The 21,712-nt window shown below is 42.6% G+C and overlaps 3 protein-coding genes and 1 long non-coding RNA gene across 7 annotated transcripts in view; 3 read left to right on the plus strand and 1 right to left on the minus strand.

The window, feature by feature from the left end:
* The window catches only part of LOC117736879 (metal transporter CNNM4), a 30,599-nt gene extending 29,156 nt beyond the window's left edge, over nucleotides 1-1,443 (plus strand). For 2 of the 3 annotated variants that reach the window (XM_034542515.1, XM_034542517.1), the window contains one exon: nucleotides 1-1,443. This exon is cut by the window's left edge and continues 1,081 nt beyond it. The gene's annotated coding sequence lies outside the window, so the exon portion shown is untranslated. The other variant, XR_004609996.1, reaches the window with a different exon arrangement.
* On the minus strand, nucleotides 1,006-7,387 carry LOC117736887. Its single transcript, XR_004609997.1, has 4 exons — nucleotides 7,280-7,387; nucleotides 3,949-4,086; nucleotides 3,647-3,860; nucleotides 1,006-1,115 (listed from the first exon to the last, which is right to left on the minus strand). It is a non-coding gene; the product is annotated as an uncharacterized LOC117736887 (long non-coding RNA).
* Nucleotides 7,388-7,481: 94 nt separating this feature from the next.
* Nucleotides 7,482-10,710, plus strand: LOC117736885 (interleukin-1 beta-like). The gene is made up of 5 exons (XM_034542525.1): nucleotides 7,482-7,604; nucleotides 8,025-8,271; nucleotides 8,672-8,836; nucleotides 9,758-9,891; nucleotides 10,020-10,710. The coding sequence occupies exons 2-5, from the start codon at nucleotides 8,058-8,060 to the stop codon at nucleotides 10,263-10,265; spliced, it is 759 nt and encodes a 252-aa protein (XP_034398416.1). The 5' UTR covers nucleotides 7,482-7,604; nucleotides 8,025-8,057; the 3' UTR covers nucleotides 10,266-10,710.
* A 724-nt stretch (nucleotides 10,711-11,434) lies between these two features.
* ckap2l (cytoskeleton associated protein 2-like) lies at nucleotides 11,435-15,907 on the plus strand. Of its 2 annotated transcripts, none has more exons than XM_034542519.1 (8): nucleotides 11,435-11,744; nucleotides 12,523-12,589; nucleotides 12,699-12,730; nucleotides 12,864-14,076; nucleotides 14,178-14,376; nucleotides 14,521-14,679; nucleotides 14,945-15,162; nucleotides 15,403-15,907. In XM_034542519.1, the coding sequence occupies exons 1-8, from the start codon at nucleotides 11,579-11,581 to the stop codon at nucleotides 15,695-15,697; spliced, it is 2,349 nt and encodes a 782-aa protein (XP_034398410.1). In that variant the 5' UTR covers nucleotides 11,435-11,578; the 3' UTR covers nucleotides 15,698-15,907. The 2 variants fall into 2 exon arrangements, with proteins under 2 accessions (XP_034398410.1, XP_034398409.1); XM_034542518.1 differs by having other exon boundaries at nucleotides 11,436-11,744; nucleotides 12,699-12,753; nucleotides 12,866-14,076.
* Nucleotides 15,908-21,712: the final 5,805 nt, after the last annotated feature.

Here is a 21,712-nt window from a genome sequence, read left to right on the forward strand (position 1 = left end):
ATCCCCGAGTTGTTCAAAGAGATTTATCTTATCGGTCTGTATCGCGATGGAGACAATCAATAAGATCATTATTATGAATGTGTCGGATTAAACGTGCTCTCAAACAGCCTCCTCTCTGTGAATCAAACGTCGAGTTGGAAGTTTCCGCCGCCGCCGGATCCTGAAAAATTTGGTCGTATAGGAATACTTTTTTAAAAAATTTTTTACAAAGATGGATGATGTTTCAGAGCACTTTGGTTTGACAAGTCTTTTCCTAGGTGTGTGTGTGTCTGTGTGTCTGTCTGTGTGTGTGTGTGTGTGTGTGTGTGTGTGCATGCACACATCACCAGATTTGGTGGGAACAGAAACCAAAAGAGGGAAACTTGATCACATTCTGACTAGAAAATACTTTAAGAAATCTGAGACTTTATTTATTTGTGTGCGCGCGCGTGTGTAAATATACTATTGTCAATGAGAGGGGACGAGAAATGTGATTTTTTTATAGCCTCATTGTGAGATTTTACATGTTAAATGTTCCTTTGTGTTCATTGGTTATGTTTTTTTGGGGATTCCTTCATTTAGTTTTTTGTAAATCTGATTTTGGGGGTCGATCTGAACACCAAAACATTTATCGGCTTTATGGTGAAGCAATGATGTATATTTAATGATTCTGACAATGGTTTGTTTAAGTTTTTTTTTCCACAGAACTGTACACACTCCAGTTATATTTTACCGTGTGAGAGTTTAAAAGGGAGAATCTTTTTTCCTAAAACTCGTACATTTTCGTGTCTTGCGATTTTTTTTTTTCTTTCTTCGACTGATTTCTAACAGAACCACAGATTATTTGTTTGTGTGATACACGACATGAAAAGTGAATCGCACAGACAAGTTTTGTTGTTGTTCTAAAAAAAAACAACAACAAAGAGAAAGGGCTGCTCTCTAGTCAAGACGTCAGGCGATCGATTTACGACTACATGTCCCAGAATGCAATGCAGGAACTCGAAACGTTGGTTTCTTCTTCTTCTTCTTCTTCTTCTTCCACCAACGGGTTTCCCCCTCTGCACTCCTAAATGTTGGGAAAGGGGATTCTGGGAAACGTAGGACTTCAGGAGCAGTCGAAAAGGAAACGGGGAGACCTAAAAAAAAAAAAAATGTTTTTAAAAATTAATTTAAGACATGGATCGTCACAAACTGAAGGCATCGGAGTCTCAATCAACAGATTTCTTTCTTTTTTTTTTATACCCTGAATTTAAAGTATGAAAATGCTGAAGCGGTTATTTCCTTCTTTTTTTTTTTTTTTTCAACATGAATCTGAAGCAAAAAGCTTGTTTTTTTTAAACCCACTCTTGAGTCTGTCATCTTCAGAAACATGAACACTTGCGTAGTGCTTTAGCATTTCAAATGGGACACACGGATAGAGTTTTAAAGAACACGTTTTCTGAAGCCCCCCCCCCCCCCCCCCCCCCCCCCCCCCCTTCCTCCCAAAAAAAAGAAGAAAGATGGCCGATTTTTATTTCCGTCGTTCCTTTTTTGATGTCGTGTGTTTTCACTGAGACGGCGTTCTGCCAAAGACACGAGCGGCGATAATCACGAGAGCCCTTCGTTGGTTCGTGGGTCTTGAGCTGTTCACCGGCGTGCCAACGATGCTTCTAGTTTCCGCGGCGATGAGTTTATTTAGGGTCGGTTTAATAATCAATCCGAAACCCTCTGAAGGCCGCCGTCGAGGCTTTCGTGCCTCACACACTGCCTTTAAAAAATAAAAAAACACGTCCGTTTGATTCCGGGTGTCCTTTAAAACGCACTGTAGTGCTGTTTAAATTTATATTTAAAATGTGGAGTTCAACACACTGAGATTCACAGTAACTTTATTGGTTGAGTTAAACTTCGGGTGGAAAGTTGCAAATGATGGGAAATCTGCTCTAAATAAGAATAAAAAGACGGGAATGTTTATGCACTGGTGATTGTGGTATTCATGAGAGTTGGGCTGCTCCACTATAACTGTTTTGTGAATTATAAAAATAATATTATTACATACATATTTTTTTTATGTCAAATTAAAAACAAAACTCTTCGCAGTCAAGTATCGCTCACTGTGTTGTTGTGTTTTCACAGCTGATTTCTTTGAAGGCCAGGAGGCCAATTTACCTCCATAAATATAAATCACTTCGAGATCGATTTGTTTTCTCATAGAGGGGGTTTCCTTTTATTTTGAAAAGCAGCAATATAGTTTCTCGGGTTTAATGTCCACATTCGTATATCTCCTAAAGCTAAATGAGGAAATGCACTATGCTGGACTGTTGGCATTAAAAAAAAACCACAGCTCCCATGATGACTCATGTACCATTGAGTGCACGGCGGGCTGAGGCACTGGACAACAATAAAAAGGCATTAATTGTTCTTTAAATACTCCCAACATAGTCATCTTTTTTAGACCGTCCAGTTCAGTAGTAAATGCACATATATATATATATATATATATATATAATTATTATTTTTTTTTTTTTGAAAAACACCAGCAAAATGTTCACCTTTGAGAAAAAAAAAGAAATGTTTTCAGAAAAAAAGCTGGTGATTTTATTTTGAAAAGCACCGATGTTTAACTCAGTGTGTTGTTGGGTGTTTTTTTTTTCTGCTACTGAGAAATGTTTCTGTTTTTATCTTTTAAACAAGAACTCCACTTATATTGTCCTCCATAATTTTAGAAGGGGGAATTGAAGGACGTTGAAACAGCCCCGACTCTTCTGTGATTTAAAAATAAAAGCACTTTAGCGTGGAAAGCAGTATCACCCCCCCACCACCCACCCCTAAAAAAGCCAAAAACATTTGCCAAAGTTTCCGCCTCAGTGGCTTCTGTTGCAATACGGTCACCGACCAGGATTTCATAATCGTCAACATCTCCTTAAAACACAAGACTGCTTTTAATATTTAGCTGTCAAAAAGTTTAAGGAGCTCACTGATTTTTTTGACACACACACACAAAAACACACTAATTTCAAAGGACTGTTTTTGTTCGTTTTGTAGATTTTTATGGCTGAGATTGTTAATAAAATACTATGTTTATGTGTTTTTAAATTGTACTGGGTTTGGGTTCAAAATGTTTTTTTCTTTTTCTTTGTGTGTGAATGTTTTATTTGTTTTGTTTTTCTTTATACCTCGAACACTCTAATCTTTTCAATTAATTTTTTTAATTAATTTGGGGATCAGAGCGAATAGAGTGTTTGTTTTTTTGTTTGTTTTTGTGAGAAACAAATCAACTGATTGTCCTTCATTCTCTCTGGCATGCTTGTCACTTAACGGAGAAACAAGGTGTAAATACTGTTTTATAATTTTTTTGTCTTAATGAGTTTTGAAGATGAAAGTTATTAATAAACCTGAGATATATTTCTCTATGGACCTTTTGTGATTGTTTTGATTTCTGACTCTTTTAGACTTTTTCTTTATTCAACTTCATGCTGACGAAGGCGTCGTTAATTTAACTATAATGTGTTACCTGTGTTTCGCACTCATCACCTTTTTTACCTGCTCTCCAATGGCCGCCATATACGTTGCGGCGGAGCTAAATAACTAAAATATACTATAATAAATATTTATTATACACACCAAGTATGTCAAGGAAGTGACGTGTCCTTTGACTTCCCCTTTCCTTTTGTTGAAGTAAGTTACTCACCTGAAAACGTGCTTTTATGTCATACGCGCAGTTACGTCACAGTGACACGCGGTGATGAAACGTCGAGCTCGCGGTTTTATTGTGGTTTTGAGAGTGTGTTGAATGCTGAGGCTCCGCCCCTTCCGGCCTCTTACAACACCGGGTATTTTTGTCGGTCAAACCGGCTCCGCGGGATGTGACTGACGCGGAACAAAGAGAAGCCCCGGAGGAAGAACTGGGGCGGAAAACAACTGTAAACAATTACAATAAAGTATTTAATCACAGCGGACTTCCTCCTGCTTATGAAATCACAGGGCGCTCACCTGCTTGCGGTGGGCGTGTCTTGTAGATCCCTCGTCACCTTTTACGCCCACCACCACCACGTGGCACCCCTCCAAACGTTCACACAGGTGAAATGATGCAAAGATTTGGCAGAACTTTGATTTAGACATCAGAATGGCCTTTGAGAAAGTGTTATATTAAAAAGAAATATATTAATAAAAAAATATATATGTATATACACTACCGTTCAAAAGTTTGGGGTCACTTAGAAATGTCCTTATTTTTCAAAGAAAAGCACTGTTTTCTTCTATGAAGATAACATTAAATTAATTAGAAATACACTCTATACATTGTTAATGTGGTAAATGACTTCTAGGTGGAAACGTCTGGTTTGTAATGAAATATCTACATCGGTGTAAAGAGGCCCATTTCCACAACTATCACTCCAGTGTTCTAATCGCCTTAGAAGACTAATGGATGATTAGAAAACCCTTGAAACACTTGTGCAATTATGTTAGCACAGCTGAAAACAGTTATGCTAGTGAGAGAAGCTATAAAACTGCTGCAAATGGAGCATTCTTTGATGAAAGCAAGAACAAAATGAATATTTCAAATAAAAATCATTATTGCTAACCTTGTCAATGCCTTGACTATATTTTATATTCATTTTGCAACTCATTTGATGAATAAAAGTCTGAGTTTTCATGGAAAACACCAAACTTCTGAACGGTAGTGTATATATTAATAAAAATATAATAAAAGGAAAGCTCAAAATAGAAACATAATGCCAGAACGATTAAAGACAACATTAAAAAAAGTCAGCAGTAAATTGTGAACAGCAAACAGCTGATTAATATAAAACCTTAAGAATAATGTCTATTTAGTTTTAAAACATATATAACATCAATATAATACGCACACACGAAGTACACGCTCAACTCAAGGTAATTCAATCACAACAGACTACGACTTGGTTTTATTTTTTTTAAAGATTAACTGATAAAACCGTGTAGTTATTTTTTTTCAAAATAATGGATCCTCGATATGATTCTCATATTAACAGTAAAAAAAAAAATATATTGTTTCAACTGACTTCACTGTGTAGTTTTTTATGATGACTGATATATTTGGGACATCTTCATCATTACGTCATATATGTTTTTGAGCAATGACGCGTCGCTCGGATGTAATTGGTGCGATCCAACTTTAGTGTATTCGGAAAAAAACATGAACTGTTTTGTTTTTAAAAATATATATATTTCCCTTTCTGTTTCATAGATGACACGTTTTCTTTTCTTTTAATGTTCCCATGTCTAATTGTGGGATGTTGGACCAGTGTGTGTAGAAGGAAATGAGCTGTAATTTACAGTTTTTCTGTAGCGTTGGATGTTATGAAACGTGTTGTTGTTACATCTTGTTGTCGTTACATATTGTTGTTGTTACATCTTGTTGTCGTTACATCTTGTTGTCGTTACATATTGTTGTCGTCGTTACATATGGTTGTTGTCATTACATATTGTTGTTGTTACATCTTGTTGTCGTTACATCTTGTTCTTGTTGTTACATCTTTTTGTCGTTACAAATTGTTGTCGTTACATTTTATTGTTGTCGTTACATCTTGTTGTCGTTACATCTTGTTGTTGTTACATATTGTTGTCATTACATCTTGTTGTCGTTACATTTTGTTGTCGTTACATATTGTTGTCGTTACATCTTGTTGTTGTTACATCTTGTTGTCGTTACATATTGTTGTCGTTACATCTTCTTGTTGTCGTTACATCTTGTTGTCGTTGTTGTTACATATTGTTGTCGTTACATATTGTTGTCGTTACATATTGTTGTTGTTACATATTGTTGTCGTTACATCTTGTTGTCGTTGTTGTTACATATTGTTGTCGTTACATATTGTTGTCGTTACATCTTGTTGTCGTTGTCGTTACATATTGTTGTCGTTACATATTGTTGTTGTTACATCTTGTTGTTGTTTCGGTGTCGTTTCTTATTTTTTTCGCTCACTTCCTTCAGTTCAATACAAAATAATAAAAAACCATAGATGTTAACAGGATGTGAAAGTGCCGCTCCGCTGACAGAAACTCCTGATTTCCAAAACATTAGTTGGTGGCAGATAAAAAGAGAGTGATTCACTCAGAGGAAGAGCAACAACGTGTGACTGGGATTACAACACGCCCTTGCATATTAATCACACACACACACACACAAACACACACACAAACACAGAGACAAAACAAATCTTTCCACTACTGTAGTAGTAGTAGCAGCAATAGTAGTAGTAGCATCAGCTTATAAGGTATGTCTTCATGGCCTCTACAGGCAGTTTGACCTCTGACACACGTTTAAGCATAAATTAAAGATATTTTAGTAACTGGGGTGTGTGTCTTTTTTTTATTCAGAGAACACTCGGCTTATCATCCTCTGCCTACTCCAGACTGTGATTTCAATCAAGTAGCACACAGACTGCATGACGCAGCTTCCTTCTGTATCACAGCTCAACAGAGAAGTGAAGAAATATCAAATTCAGCCGCTGTTATGCAACTTTCAACACCATGCAAGTCTGCTGCAGCTGGTGGAAATTTATTCTGCCATCAAAAGAACCGCAAAACCCCAAAGAAGCGTCTTCGAAGACGTGTGAAGATTCAGATGAGAAGGTGTAGCTATTCATACGCAAACTGTTGCCTATGTACTTTTTAGTATTTCTCCAAAATAAAACAACTTTGTTGTGACTAATGGAAATGTATCTTCAATCATTGCAATAGCTATTATTATTATTATTATTATTATTATTATTATTATTATTATTATTATTATCACTAGAGTCACTAGAGTGGTGCTTATGCCAGACTTCAAACTTTTGCTCTTGCTGGAAAACTTTTTGTTCATATTTAATCTGGTTGATAGAGTCTTCAACTAGTAATATACCACAAGTAAACTCTATTTACTCTAAAGTGCACCACTTCTCCTCAGTTTTCTTTTGGAAATACCCCTTAAAGAAGATTGAGAAGATTGATAATTCAGATTTGTCCATTAAACGTATGGCTGCAGCTAGCAGTTAGCTTAGCACAAATCGTGAAAGCAGGGGGGAGTCAGCTAGCCAGGATCTGTCCGACAGGTACCAACATCCACCTGTAAAGCTCAATAATCAACCAGTTATATCTAATTTGTAATATGTACAAAAACTGAAGGGTAAAAACGGCAATTTGCTGTTTTACAAGGGCAAAAGAAGGCCTAACTCCCTCGTTAAAAAAGGCACATTTCTGTTTTTAGACTTTGATTTTTGTTACAGATTAATAAATAAAGAGATACGCCGTGTTGGTTAACGACCTTCGTGAGTGAGTTGCATCGACAATTACGCACATTTTCTCCAGGATCGAGACATCGACAGCCACATCTAACAATGATACCATCGGTAATATAGATGAGTCCAACACACGTGTGTCACAATCCCACTGCACACCTGAGCCGTGTGGGCACGGCAGCAGTGTGTGTGTAAGTACAGTATTTCATCACAGCGGGTCACAGCAGAGCGGACCATCCCACTTCCTGTCGAAGAGGGAGATTCCCTAAATACGACTGTGGTGAGTTGTATAAAAAGCCTGCAGGTCGGCACAGACAGGCAGAACAACAGGCGACAACAGGACGACTGCTTCCACCTGAACCAAAACACAGACTACTTCAACAGGTGCGTTGACTTTTCTTCTCGTTTTTCTCTTGATCTGGAGCAGATTTCAAACAGGGTCTTTGCTTCTCTTACTTTGACAGGACACATTCAGTGAGTTGTGTTGTTGTTGTTGTTGTTGTTGTTGTTGTTGTCATTAATAAACTAGTAACTAGAGGATTTATTATGTTTCTGTTTGAACCGCATCCAGGAAGCGTGGTCCTATCAGGTTTTGACACAGCAGTGAGTTCTTTATCACTGCAGCAGCTTTTAAGAGCTGAGAGTAAAACGAGGAACAATTTTATGTCAGTGTAAATAAAGATAAAGGTAAATAAATTGGGGGAAAAGATAGTTTTTTTTTGTTTTTTTTAAACAGAAAATCCAGCTGTTATTTCCCTAAATGTTCTGTGTTTAAATGACACTGTAAATGTCTTTTTCTTGCAGCTTTAAAAAAATTTAAAAAAAACCCAGAAAAAGATGGAATCCGAGATGAAATGCAACGTGAGCGACACGTGGAGCCCCAAGATGCCCGAGGGCCTGGACTTTGAGGTGTCCCATCACCCGCTGACGATGAAGCAGGTGGTGAACCTCATCGTCGCCATGGAGAGGTTCAAGGGCTCAGAATCCCTGACGAGCACCGAGTTCAGAGACGAGGACCTGCTCAGCATGATGCTGGACAGCTTCATGGAAGGTAATGGAGGAGGCTTTACTTCAGCTGGTTTTTCTCTGTCCCCAACTCCAAAAAAAGGTCCCGAAAAAGCTAAATAAATCTGTCTATGTAAGTCCTCTACCATCAGGGACAGTGGGGAGTGGCTTATTGATATGTTTGTGTTGGCCTTCGCTCAGCTGTCCATCCCAGATCCACTTTCCTTCAATTATTGCTTTGTTTGACTGACGTTCTGTTGCACCTAAAAAAACGGTACATCTGCATGAAATAGTTGTTAATCTGCAGTAAATTACCCAGACAGGTTTCTCATATTTCTGGTGGTCAACGCTCACTCGAGCAAGAAGAGAGGAAATCTGTGGCTTTATTTATTTTTTTGTGTGTGTGTTTTTTTTTTTTAAATTCCTGCTGCTTCCTTTTCCCTCAGAGGAAATTGTGTTCGAGCTCGGTTCAGCTCCCCAACCTCAGATCAGATGGACGGGCGAGGAGCAGTGCAGCTTGAACGACGGCGAGAAGCGGACCATAGTTCGGGTCCAAAACAGCATGGAGCTCCACGCCGTGATGCTGCAGGGAGGCTCTGACCTCAAGAAAGGTGACGACTTGTGACGGTCGGATCGTTAGAAAAACAGAAAGTGATTCTTTTTCAATTTAGGAGACGAAAAAGGTTCGTTACAGAAAGCTCCACAGTGGGGCCCAAAACAAGTAGCATTTAAACCCTGATAAAAGAGAACAATAGATTCAATGAAAAACACGTAAAACTAAAACGGGAACAGTTAAATAAGTATGAAAGCTATCAAAAAAAGCTAAATTATAAGTTATAGCTAATGATTTTGTCAACATTTTAAAGGTTAAATGGTGTCTTTAGCTGAAAGTAAACGGACATTGGACGGTTTTAAAGATTTGAAGTTTTCCTCCATTGGATCCCATTCATTTTCTATTCCACAAATAAATTAAGCATTTTAAAATGTCAAAAGATCAAAAATATATGAAAATATACAGTATTAGTTGAAGGTTCTGTCAACGTTTTAAAATTTAAAGGGTGTCTTTAGCTGAAAGTATGAAGATTTTATATGTTTTTTAATTTGAAGACCTTCTCCATTGTGATACCATTCAAAAACATAACCATAAAAGATTTATTATAACAACATTTGAAAAGTTAGAATAGATATAGCCATCGATTACCAAAGGAGCTGAATATTTTAATATTTGAACGGTTTCTACAGCTGAAAATATGAAGGAATAGAAGAGGTCCAAAATACGTACGGAAGAAATAGAATAAGTTTAATAAAGATTAAAAGAACAATAGTTGGACTGCTGAAGCATTCCAACTAACAATGAACCCAACATAGCATACACTAGAATGTTCCCCTTTTTAATCGTAGCGGAATAGAAGTATAAAGTAGCACCACTGGTGTAACTCATGATATTGGATCCCTTGCAAGAAAATGCACTTAAAGTATCGGCGTGTCAGTTTTCAATCAAAATGAACCTCCGTCCTCTCTTCGCTCCTCAGTTGTCCTGAACATGTCGACGTACTTGAACCCGGCACCCGGCGTGGAGGGCAGAACGGTGGCTCTGGGCATCAAGGACACAAATCTCTACCTGTCTTGCCGCAAGGATGGCGACACGCCAACTCTGCACCTGGAGGTAAACGTCACGACTCGGTACAGGATACTGTCACCGCGTTCGTCGCGGCACTATGTGAAAGGGCAACGCAGGGACCCTTTACGCAGTGGTTGGGCCTGACCTTTACCCCCCCTTTTTCCCACCCTCAGGCCGTGGAGGACAGAACCATGTTGAGCGGATCGGACACGAGCATCAGCTTGGACAGCGACATGGTGCGATTCCTCTTCTACAGACAGGACACCGGGGTGAACATCAGCACCCTCATGTCCGTCGCCTACCAGAACTGGTACGTCAGCACTGCGCAGCGCAACAACCTGCCGTTGGCGATGCGCCTGAAGTCCTCCAATCACTCCCAGATCTTCAGCATCCGAGAGGAGGTCGAACATCAGAGTTAAAAAGCCTGCCGGAGACACCCGCAGTGGGATGTGGACGTGCTTCCTCAGAGTTTGACCCTCTGAGGAAGCACGTTTCTTTGGGTGTATACTGCACTTTTTATTGATTCAAGAATGCAACAAAGACGCTACGGCTGTCTGGTAACAAGTTGCGAGTGTTACAGAGCTTCTTATTCACCGTCTGTACCAAGTACAGGCAGTGAAATGCTTTTGTGTATTGACTTACGTCAACTTTTTACCAGAAGATGGCATCATCGTGCTTCTCTGGAGAACACCCCTGTGTATTTATTGTGCCGAATGACACGCATGTTGATGCTTTTTATCTATTCATGTATTTATATATTTATGCGACGGTTTAATAATAATTTATGTATTTATTTGGACATCTGCGTACTAACAATTATTTAAATGATGTGCAGCAACATATTTAATAAAGCCTTGTAACTTATTTGGATTTGTGTTTTACATTTGTTCACTCAAGACGTTGACTCAGGGAAATGATAAAGAACCTCTCAGTAGATTTTAGCTGCAGCCCATTTTTAGAGACAGTAATACTTCAGATTTTGAGCTGAAGTATAAAGTATAAATACTATTTCCACAACACACGGAGGATCAAAAATGGCAGTTTAGTTTTGACTTAGTCCTACTTGTACTTGTACTTTCGACTTTATACTGTATTTACGATTCAGAGGCAAATTATTATTGGATTTGATTTTAATAATTTAATCCAAATCTAAAAAGTAACTAATTGAATAAATTATGATCAACAAATACATCTGGATGTATTTTTTATGGATTAAGATCAAACTTTATTGATCCCCATGGGGAGAAATTCACAAGCGGTATACATTAACCAGTTATAAATTATTTAAAAAAAGATTACAAATGAAACACCTTAATGCATATCCAACAAAGTAATACATATTCCTCTGCAATGTCCTCTGCAAAACAACCACGTGTGACTTCATAACTTTCACTTTTGGCACTTTAAGAATATTTTTATGCTAATAAGGTTATAATCTACTTCATAACTTTCACTTTTGGTACTTTAAGAATATTTATGCTAATAAGGTTATAATCTATTATACACTGCCAGAGTGTATAATATGTATAATATGCAGGAATCATATGCAGGCCTGAAGGCAAACAAACGTCTCTCAAATGCAACTCGTTTCGTGTACTATTTGTTTACATCCTCTGTTCCAATCAGCGCTGGGTCTTAGCGCATGCGCGCTGCGTTTTCTCCCCCTTTTTGAAATTTCAAATGGTCCAATCAGAGAAGAGGAGGCGTTCACCCCCGGCAGTTTCAAAACCGGATGCGAGAGCCTGAGCTGACGTTACTTGAACGTGTGCTGAGCCACCGCGGAGGGCAACAAACAGTTCGATCAGGAAGAGGAAGAGGAAGAGGAAGAGGAAGCGGAAGTCCGAGAGACATGGAGGAGGAAGAGGAACAAGAGGCCGTGTCGATACTCTCCAGAAAAGGTTCGTTTTAATGCACCTATATACTGAAATTCACGGTAAACGCATTCAAACGGTTAGTGATCGGGGAAGCGGGCGAGGAAAGAGCGACGTGACACAACATCCGGTTTTCAGAATAAAATGTCCAACGAAACAAATTTTATAAATGGAAATTTAAATTAAATGAATTACATTCACACGTATAAAACAAGTGACCTGCGTCTAGTGAGTTAAAGGGATAAAATACAACTAAATGGTGCGTGAAGCGTCTTTTATTCGTTGATTTGAGGGTTAATGGAAAGATAATATATTTAATTATGTCTGACTGACTATGAATGTTGTTCAACATCCATGCAAAAATCAAACCTCTACCAATTCAGATATTTTACAAAAGTAAAAAATGATAAAGGTCATCTGCCCCATTTTAATAATGTACAAACCATTGATGAGTATCTTGAATAAAAATGTATTTTTCTGTTGGTGTTGTTTGTTTGATTGCATGTATTTTAATTGGTTAATCTTAGTAGCTTCACAGCAGCACACTGCTCCTTTTTAATAACTAAGGATGGGTCAAATGCAGAGAAGAATTTCACCCACAGGGATCAATAAAAATGTACATTTCTTTTCTTTCTTTAGTTGCGTGTGAAGATGTCTCCCTTTAGAGCATATTGTACACCTCCTTTTTAAAAAAGAAAGCCAACAATAATGATGCCATGAGAATATTACTTAAGACATTTTTGGCAAGATGGTGTCGTGCCAGTCAAATGTTTGTGCTGAATTCTCGTGTAATTGTCTGTCGCAGAGCTGCGTAAACAGAAGTTTATGGAATACTTGGCAGCAAAAGGAAAGCTGAAACCGCCCAACCCAAAGTAAGATAAACAACTGCATAACAACTCATAACAACTCACAAACAATGTGCCCTTTCTTTATTTGTTTATGACATTGCGGTTAATACATTATGTCAATGTGACTCCTCAGACCGTACCTACGTGACAACTGTCAGGTTAAGAAGCACGTGACAACTTCACTAGAGGTAAGTGTACCTTTTTTTTAAAAATGTGTGTGTGTATGTGTGTGTATTCCGTCCGCTTGAGTAAAAGATCTCACATCAGACTTTTTTCCGGTTGATGTTTTTTGTTGTTCAGGGAAAGGAGAACAAGGCTCCAGCTGACAGGATCACAAATGGAGGCGCAAAAACTCTGGTTGCTCAACCCACAAAACGCACTGCTGCTACTGCTGCTTCCAGGAAAACATTTGGTGACTCAAACAAAGTGAGCGTAAAAGCCAACGTCCTGATTGGACGGCAGAATGCCGATCGCCCGGCTCAGCCGAGACTGAATCGGATCCCCGCGCCCACCGGAAGGTCAACGGTTCTGTCCTCCAGATGCGACCCGATGAATGCAGCGGGCCGTCTCAAGAAGCAGCCGAGTGCAGGGATGCCACCGTCTGGCAGATCCCATTCGAGCGCATCTCGTACAGCAGTGACGAAGCCAAGCGGCCGATTCGGCTCAAGGGCCGCCGGGTCGTGTCCACCGACGCCGGTCAGCGTCAGGATGAGTCTCGGCCCGATGGTCAAAACAAAAACGGGACTAATTCCCGCAGTGACCCAGCCCAGAAACGGTCCAAGTCAACACTTGAAGCCCAGCTCGGCCGTGGCAGAGGGCCCCATCACCTCCGCCACTGCAGCTAAAAAGACGCAATCCAGCAGTTTGCCACCGGTTTCTGTTTCCCGGAAGCCCGCCGTGACTCAGAGGAAACCATTACCTACCGCTTCTCTAAACCACCTCGAGAGACTAAGAGCTGGGATTAAAGTTCCAAATCAGAGCAAGTCTAATAACTCTAAACCCCCTTTGAGTAGAAATATTCAGCCATCTGCGAAGATTCCTCTATCAAGTGGACCGAAATCCACGGCAGCACCGTTTAAGCCACAAGGGAGAGCGGCGGCTCAGCCCACAGACCGGTTCACAAAGCAGAGATCTGAAGGCGGCGGGCAGAAAAATAGCCAACCGTGCAAAGCCGCCCCCCGAGCGTCCTCTGGGCCGGCGAGCAGTCGCGGTTCCCGAGCGGTCGGCGGCGTCCCGCGAGCTGCTGTGGCCGAGCCGGGAGGGAAACCCGCAACGCGGAACACACGGGACGAGGCGGACGGCAACAAGGGGCGCGGTTCGACCAAAGCCCCTCCAACGCAGACGGGTATGAAAAGAGCGAGCGCTCCGGGGACGTCCCGCGCGCCGCCGCGGCCCGGCAGGACCATCGACCGCACGGGTCGGCCCGCAGACGCCAAGACGCCGAAGGTCTCCGCCGAGGCCGTTCCCCCGACGGAGGGGAAGAAACTGACCGCTGCCCAGGAGGAGAGGATGTAAGTAGAGGAGGAGTCCCGGGACGTCCACGTTGCACCGCCTCGACCCCTCGTCTTATTGTACAATATAATACTTTTTTTTTTTTTTTTTGGGTGTCAAGGAGAAAACTACAGGAATGGCGGGAGGCCAAAGGCATTTCCTACAAGCGCCCCCCGATGCCGGTGAAGCCTCAGGTCCGCCGGCATACCGCGGCCGCGCCGCAGCCTTTCTGGAACGCCATGAACGAGGAAGACGAGGCCCAGTCCCTCATCAGCGCCGTGGACCGATCCCTGGAGGACTGCATCAAACTGCTTCGAGAGGTAAAGGCCGTCGAGTGAGGAATTCCCATCTCTTTTGGTTTCCTTGGCCTTTTTTCAATTTCTTTTTTTAATTCACGGTGGACGTTGTCTGATGGGCTGTGTGTTGTTGCCCCCCCCCCCCCCCCCCCCCCCCCCCCCCCACAGGGTTGCCCTCCAGGCCCGGTGAGGGAGGTTCTCGCTCGGCTGCCGGCGGTGTCCAAGAAGTTCGCCAAATACTGGATCTGTCAGGCCCGCCTGCTGGAGCAAGAGGGCCACCTGGATGTGCTGCCCATGTTCGAAGAGGCCGTCAGTGTCGTGTTGGAGGTGAGTCGGCCGCGTTGTAACAAACGTGTGTGTGTGTGTGTGACAGAGTGACAGAGACAAAAGTGTCATATCAGCACTTCTGCTGGTCTAGAGGGAAGCGTCTGACTATACTTTCCTCTTCGCCCGATGATGCAATCCCCGCCCGGAGAGATCCTAGCTGAATGGCATCTTTAAATTGCCAGTATTTGTACTACGTTTGACTAATATGTCCCAGAATCGTTGGGTTTATCCAGTTTTGGTGAAGTGTGCTTCTGTTCCGTGGCAGCCGGTGGACGAGCTGCGTGCCGTGGTGTTTGAGATCCTGAAGAAAAGGGACGAGATCCACGGTCTGTTGGAGAAGGAGGCGGACCGAAGTCCGACGTGCGAACGCACCCCGGAGAGCACCGACGACCCGACGGCGACCCCCAAGCCGGTCCGAGCTCTCCTCCGCGGAGAGAAAGGAGACTCGTCCGTCGTCAAGTACAAGATCACGGCGACTCCCGGGTACGTTGTCATGCCGACCGGTCCGTAGACACTTTAAAATCAACCCGATGAAAGAGGTCTACTGTCACAATTATAGGAACAGGGTGTAACATTTAGGGGGATTTATTGGTCCAAAATGTAGTATAATTTCACATCTCCACGGGGAGCCGGTCCTCTTCCAAGGTTCCTACAGTAGCCCTGAAGGGACAAACTCTTCTTTTTCTTTTTTTTTTTAATGGCCGTTTTCCTTTTTCCCTCCAGCGGCCCCCCGAGGCAGCAGGCGGAGCCGGCGCGGGTCAACGGCCAGGAGGTGCGCTTCTTCACTCCGGTCCGACGCTCTGTGCGAATCGAGCGCTCCTCCCTCCGATACCCGGCGTCCCTCCAGGACCACGACCTCTGCGTGTCCTCCTACGGCGACCTGATCCACGAGGAGGAGGACGGAGGGCGCGGGGACGAGCGGGAGGCCGGGGGGTCGAGCCCGATGTACGTCTACAGGCGGAACGACGCGCTCGAGGACAAAGTGTTCGTCCAGCTGGTCTACGATGACGCCGTCTAAGCGTCGCTCGGGAGAACGTCACCCCGAACCCGCACTCTGGTGACATCTCACCCTGAAAAGAAGGCGTTGTATCCCTGTGAAGAAAAGAAGAGACGAAACTCGCTCATGAAAATAAAATGTTATTTTGTTTTAGCATTTTTGTCTCTGTATTTGTTCAGATAATGTGTTGTACATAGTAATATGAAATAAACGTGTGTTTTTTTTTATTTTTTATTATACCTTTTTCATACCTTGTTCTTCTTTATCTGGCATATGGCATAAAATATACTAAACAATATCCTGTTCCAGATGTTTTAATGGACCACGCTCAGCACTCTGGTCCTCTTCCCCTGTCGGCCACTAGAGGGCAGTGTTCATCAAAGGGCCCGTGAAGTAATTATAATTGTGAGTCGGCTCCTGAATAAAAACCAACAAAATAAAACAACAACCTTTGAGGTTTTGTAATTAATGCAATTTAGTTGAATCAAATAGCCATGCACTAAAGAATGACACAATAAACCTTGTCTTTACTTCCTGTTTGAACATGCGTCACTCAGGTCAGGTGGCGCCACATCGAGTCTTTTGATTGGTGCTCCATGAATCGCTTATTTAAAAAAAAAAAAAAAAAAACTGTTTATGTAAAACTTTGCTCGACTTGAGGCCGGCCAAGAAACGGAAATGTGTTCAGGAAAAAATATACATTTAATTTATATGTAAAAAAACAACAACAACAACAACAACATGCTGTGTCCCAGAGGATCGATCATTTGAAAAAACACCTGCACGTGGCGGCTCAAAAGGGGCCCACGGTTGACGCATGCGCCCCGGAGCCCCCCTCCGCCACGCTCAAAATATGCGGGGTTGCGTCAGTTTGCGGCTACCCCCCCCCCCCCCCCCCCCCCCCCCTTCCCTTCCCGCAGCCGCGTGCATGCGCGCCGCTGGTCTTCTCTGCGCACCACAACGGACTCCACGCGGCTCTCTCACTCCTCTCGGGACGCTCTGAGGTAAGTGGTAATAATCAATAATGGACCTTTTAATGTCCTCGTGCTCCTCGGTGTTACCTGCTGTTCTGCACCGATAGGCTGCTGCCAGAAACAGACCATAATATGAACTGGTGCAGTGTTTATAAAGCGGGACTTTAACCCAACCAGGTGGCACGCGGACACGCGCTCACGCTCCAAAAGTTCAACTATATCCAGCTGTTGGTGCGATAACAGTTCAGATATGTTACTTGCTATTTTTTTTGAGCTTTAAATGAACTTTGAATGACTTTTACTTTACTGGAGTGGTTTCCATTCATGACATGTTATACTATTAAAACGTCACTACATTTATCTGACAGCTATTGTTACTCTAGTAAGTTTTTTAATATAACCCTTTTCATAAATTAGAGTGAAATGAAAAAAAAAGTATTTGCAGGTTGGTAGATAGATAGAGGGAGGATGACATGCAGGCTGATAGGAGAAGTTGGTTAATCAATTAATCCTTCAAATAATTGTAATATATGATGAGAATAATAATAATAATAATAACTCTTTAGAAAATTGATTGGTCCATGGGTCATTTTCTGAAGCATGTTTTCGATGTTCTATAATGTGTTTTTATCATTTAAAGAGGTTGCCATGGAAAATAACGATATATACACCATGTTTACGACATTTTAAATAGATTACGTATAGCAATTCAACATTCAACATTTGTATTTACTCCTTTTTATCCATTGGCAAAAAAATAATAATTCAAATGCTAATTGTAATCGCGGACACAATAAAAGCAGGCAGCGCAGTGGGAGCGTAATCGCAGATTGCGTCACGCTGACATCGTGCCAGAACGCCACCAGAGAGACAGCAATGAACATCAAATCCCACTCACACTGCGTCCTGAGGAGTAAAGAAGGCCGCTTCCTGATGCTCAGGAAGTTCCGCGACGGCCTGATGCTGTGTGCCGTCGCACGTCAAGATGCCCAAAATGGTAAATGTGGCCTTTACGCTTCATTTCCATCTGATTTTCTGATCGTGGGGTTATTTTTTTTTGGGGGGGGGGGGGGGGGGGGGCAAATGACTCACACGCAGTCGATGTTCTTGGTTCTCCGTCCTCAGCGCCTCAGGTGGACATGTGGATAAACAACAAAAATCAGCTGGCTTTCAGTTTCGAGGGATCGGATGGTTTATATTTCCTAAAAGTTGTCGGAAAAGACTTAACGGTAAATATAAACATACGTTTATATCTAATGTACCTATATATATTTATGCATTTAAAAAGCACATGGATATTTTTTTTTGTGTGTGTTCACCTGCTTGGAGAAGATCGACACCCCGATACATTTGAGTGAAAGTTATTGGTTTGAGAAGTGCAACGTCCGCAGCGGGGAACACTACGGCCTGCGCTCCGTGGGGGAACCCAGACAGTACCTCTACATCAAGACCGGGAGGCAAAGGAAGGTCGTCTCCATCCGCTCCACCAGTCAGGGCTGTTTGCAGATCACCGACATATGGGCGACGAGGTACGTCTTCCTCATTCTTCGTTTATTTTTTTTTTTTGGGGGGGGGGGGTATTGTTTTTTCTACTTTTGGCACGTTGTTGAACACTTTTTCCGTCTCCTCGACTTTTGTGCGAGAAGAACTTCTTCTTCTTTATTCTAGCGCGATGACGGATCCTGACTGTGGACCCACTGGCGGCCTCCATTTATCTTCCTCCTCCTCCTCCTCCTCTTCATCCTCCTGCTCACCTTCATCACCTTCCCGATGGCTCCACATTGGACGTCTTCCTCCGGACCGAGGAGACACGTGGAGTTACTTATTATTTTTTATTTTTAATCATTCTTGGGTTACTTTGTGACTTCCCGTTAAACTTATTTAATTAAAGGGAACGCTTTTGCAATTAAGTATTGTACTTCCATACAATTTGGGGATTTAGAAAAAAACAAGAAAAAATAACAGATCTCCTGATTTTTGAGTTTTGGTTCTTTTCTACGAGTTCTGATAAGTTCTGAGATCTCACGACTATAATCCCCCCCGTAGGCGTGTTTTCTGACCTCCCTTCTTCTGCGCTTCAGATAACTATTATGTAAATGTATTCAAACGCTGGGACACTTTACGCTCTTTATGTGTAAGATCGTTTCCCTTTGCAATGTGAAAATGTTCTTTAAATGCATGCTAACTTACCAGTTAACCAGGCTGATCCGGGACCTTGACTTATATGTATATGTATATATATATATATATATATATATATATATATATATATATATATATATATATATATATATATTATTTGTTGACGTTTTTGTACTAACAGTGTCACTGTAAATGTAATAAACGCATCTTTTAATAAACTTGTATATCTTGAATGGTGTCTTTGAAAGAGTAGTCGTGTAAGAGGTTTTAGTGAGTATGGAAAGAAGTATTTACTCAAGTAAAAGTACCACTAAATACTCCACTACAAGTAAAATATAACCTCAGTGAAGTATAACTATCAGCTTAATGTTCCTTTTAGTGTTTTACTATCTACTAACTCCTTTATAAACTGTTGGGTAGATTCATTTTAAAGTAATGCATCGTATCCCAATCAGATGTTTATAGCGTCAGAACTTCTTTTCTCTAAAAAAAAAGTCAACTTTTCTTGAGCTCAGCTTTCCATCTCGTTCCGAGAGGCTTTTTTAAAATACTTTTTATTTAGCTGAAGAAGTCCCAAGGAGTCCAGACACTCTTGGTGGTGCTGATGGGGCTGATAGACGACGAGTTGATGGATCTGATTTGGGTGAAGTCGAGGGAAGGTGGAGGTCCAGAGACCATCCATCCATCCATTATCACCCGCTTATCCGGGGTCGGGTCGCGGTGGCAGCAGGTTCAGCAGGCCGACCCAGGCTTCCCTCTCACCCGCAACACTTTCCAGCTCATTCTGGGGGATCCCGAGGCGTTCCAAGGCCAGCCGGGAGATATAATCCCTCCAGCGTGTCCTCGGTCTTCCCCGGGGCCTCCTACCAGTTGGACGTGCCCGGAAAACCTCTAATGGGAGGCGTCCAGGAGGCATCCTGACTAGATTCCCGAACCACCTCAGCTGACTCCTTTCGACACGAAGGAGCAGCGACTCGACTCCAAGCTCCCCCCTGATGTCCGAGCTCCTGACCCTATCTCTAAGGCTGAGCCCGGCCACCCTACGGAGGAAGCTCATTTCGGCCGCTTGTATCCGAGATCTCGTTCTTTCGGTCACGACCCAGAGTTCGTGACCATAGGTGAGGTTTGGAACATAGACCGACCAGTAAATGGAGAGCGTTGCCTTCCGGCTCAGCTCCCTCTTCACTAAGACGGACCGGTACAGCGCCTGTTTTACTGCTGCAGCCGCACCGATCCGCCTGTCGATCTCCCGCTCCACCTTACCCTCACTCGTGAACAAGACCCCGAGATACTTGAACTCCTTCGCTTGGGGTAGGCAGTTTGACCCACCTGGAGGGAGCAATACGCCGGTTTCCGGCAGAGCACCAGGTCCAGTGACGATCCTATTTTTTTTTAAAAAGGAGACTGCAGCATGACGGCTTGTCGGATACCAGAGACCGGCCAGTATGGTGATTGACAAGCGTGAGTGGAAGCGTCCGGTGTGCGCCTCATCGACGCCGGAGAAAAAACGCCCTTGGTTGCATTCCATCGCCGCCGAACAGAAACGCCTTCAGGTGACGTCAACCGCAAATACCTTTTCGCTCAATTCAACCTGAAGCACAGGTTTGTTTTTGTTGTTGTTGTGCACGTTCACGTATGAACACTGTTTTCTGTTTAGATATGAATCGGACGTGAGAGTGAGGAGTGGCACAGATGGGTTTTTTTTCTTCCCTATTGTCTCTCTGCTTGCTTCTCCATCGGCGATTAAAAGAAAAACAACATCAACCAAAAGAGCAAAGACATCCCTTGAGAAAAGGGAATCAGACCATCAGAAATGCCTTACGGGCCTTCGCGGAGTAGAGCCTGCTGGGTAATAAAAAAATGTCTGACTCTAAAATTTGGTTTTGGCTGGAAAAAGGGACATGCACAAGGCCCCTTGAGATGTCAATGTGGTTTTTATTCATGATTCAAAATCCCTTTATTGTCCCTTTTATAACATAAAGTTGCTCAACGGAGTTGCGAGTCGTCGAGCAGCAGGTACGGATGAAGATGGAGAGGGAGGGAGGGGTGTTCAGGGTTTTCACGTTCAGCACATTTTCAGCGTGTTTGGAAACGCGAAACTGCAGGCCGGTGACCATGGTGACCTATCGCTGTGTCCCAAATCCACACACGTATTCTCTATTGTCTGTACGCGTACACATCGTCTAACGCACATCAATGAAATGCTGTCTGTGGGTTGCGTGTGATTTCCTGAGGGATTCCTGGGCCGGTTGCTTCTTTCAAGCATTGTGGACCTAGAGTAGAAAGTCACAGGATCCCCTCTAAGTCATGTGGATCCATCCACATCTTGGGACCATGAATATCTGCACTAAGCTGCACGGCATCGTAAATAATGTACATTTTTATTGATCCCTGTTGGTAAATTCTCCTCTGCATTGAACCCATCCTTAATTATTAAGGAGCAGTGGGGCTGCAGTGAAGGGAGCAACTGGGGGGGGGGGGTTCAGTTGTCTTGCTCAAGGACACTTCGATATGCAACTAGAGCAGGGGGGTCGAACCGGGTACCTCGTGGTACCCCACGAGCTACAGCCGACCCCAAAGATCAGATCCAAAGCCAATGCAAAGACGTGAAAAGATGCAACATTTTGCCGACGTGGTGTTGCCGATATACCAGCGTTGAGATGCTCCTCCAGTCGCCAACGACGTCATTTGAAATCAAACCGAGACATTAAGAAGGTCATCGTGTTGTCCGCTATTAGCCATTAGCTGGGATCGGGGTCCCGTCCAGTATTCATCCCCTCTCATTTGTAAATCTGAAAGAAAGAAAAAAACGTACGTTGCGTTGCATGAATACATCGCCACTGCGTTGCATTGTTGCATGACGAGGCATTTCTTCAGCCTGTGCTTTAAAACATCAATATCAGTTCAACATTTTTATTGT

The sequence above is a fragment of the Cyclopterus lumpus genome, chromosome 9 (assembly GCF_009769545.1).
Source record: "Cyclopterus lumpus isolate fCycLum1 chromosome 9, fCycLum1.pri, whole genome shotgun sequence".
Taxonomy (NCBI): domain Eukaryota; kingdom Metazoa; phylum Chordata; class Actinopteri; order Perciformes; family Cyclopteridae; genus Cyclopterus; species Cyclopterus lumpus.

Bases quoted from the DNA above. Each gene is read 5' to 3' on its own strand.
- LOC117736885 (XM_034542525.1), top strand. From the start codon at position 8,058: ATGGAATCCGAGATGAAATGCAACGTGAGCGACACGTGGAGCCCCAAG. The intron at 8,837-9,757 runs GTGACGACTTGT...TTCGCTCCTCAG, and splicing joins AGGCTCTGACCTCAAGAAAG to TTGTCCTGAACATGTCGACG. The intron at 9,892-10,019 runs GTAAACGTCACG...TCCCACCCTCAG, and splicing joins CGCCAACTCTGCACCTGGAG to GCCGTGGAGGACAGAACCAT.
- ckap2l (XM_034542518.1), top strand. From the start codon at position 11,579: ATGCGAGAGCCTGAGCTGACGTTACTTGAACGTGTGCTGAGCCACCGC. The intron at 12,590-12,698 runs GTAAGATAAACA...GTGACTCCTCAG, and splicing joins CTGAAACCGCCCAACCCAAA to ACCGTACCTACGTGACAACT. The intron at 12,754-12,865 runs GTAAGTGTACCT...TTTGTTGTTCAG, and splicing joins ACGTGACAACTTCACTAGAG to GGAAAGGAGAACAAGGCTCC.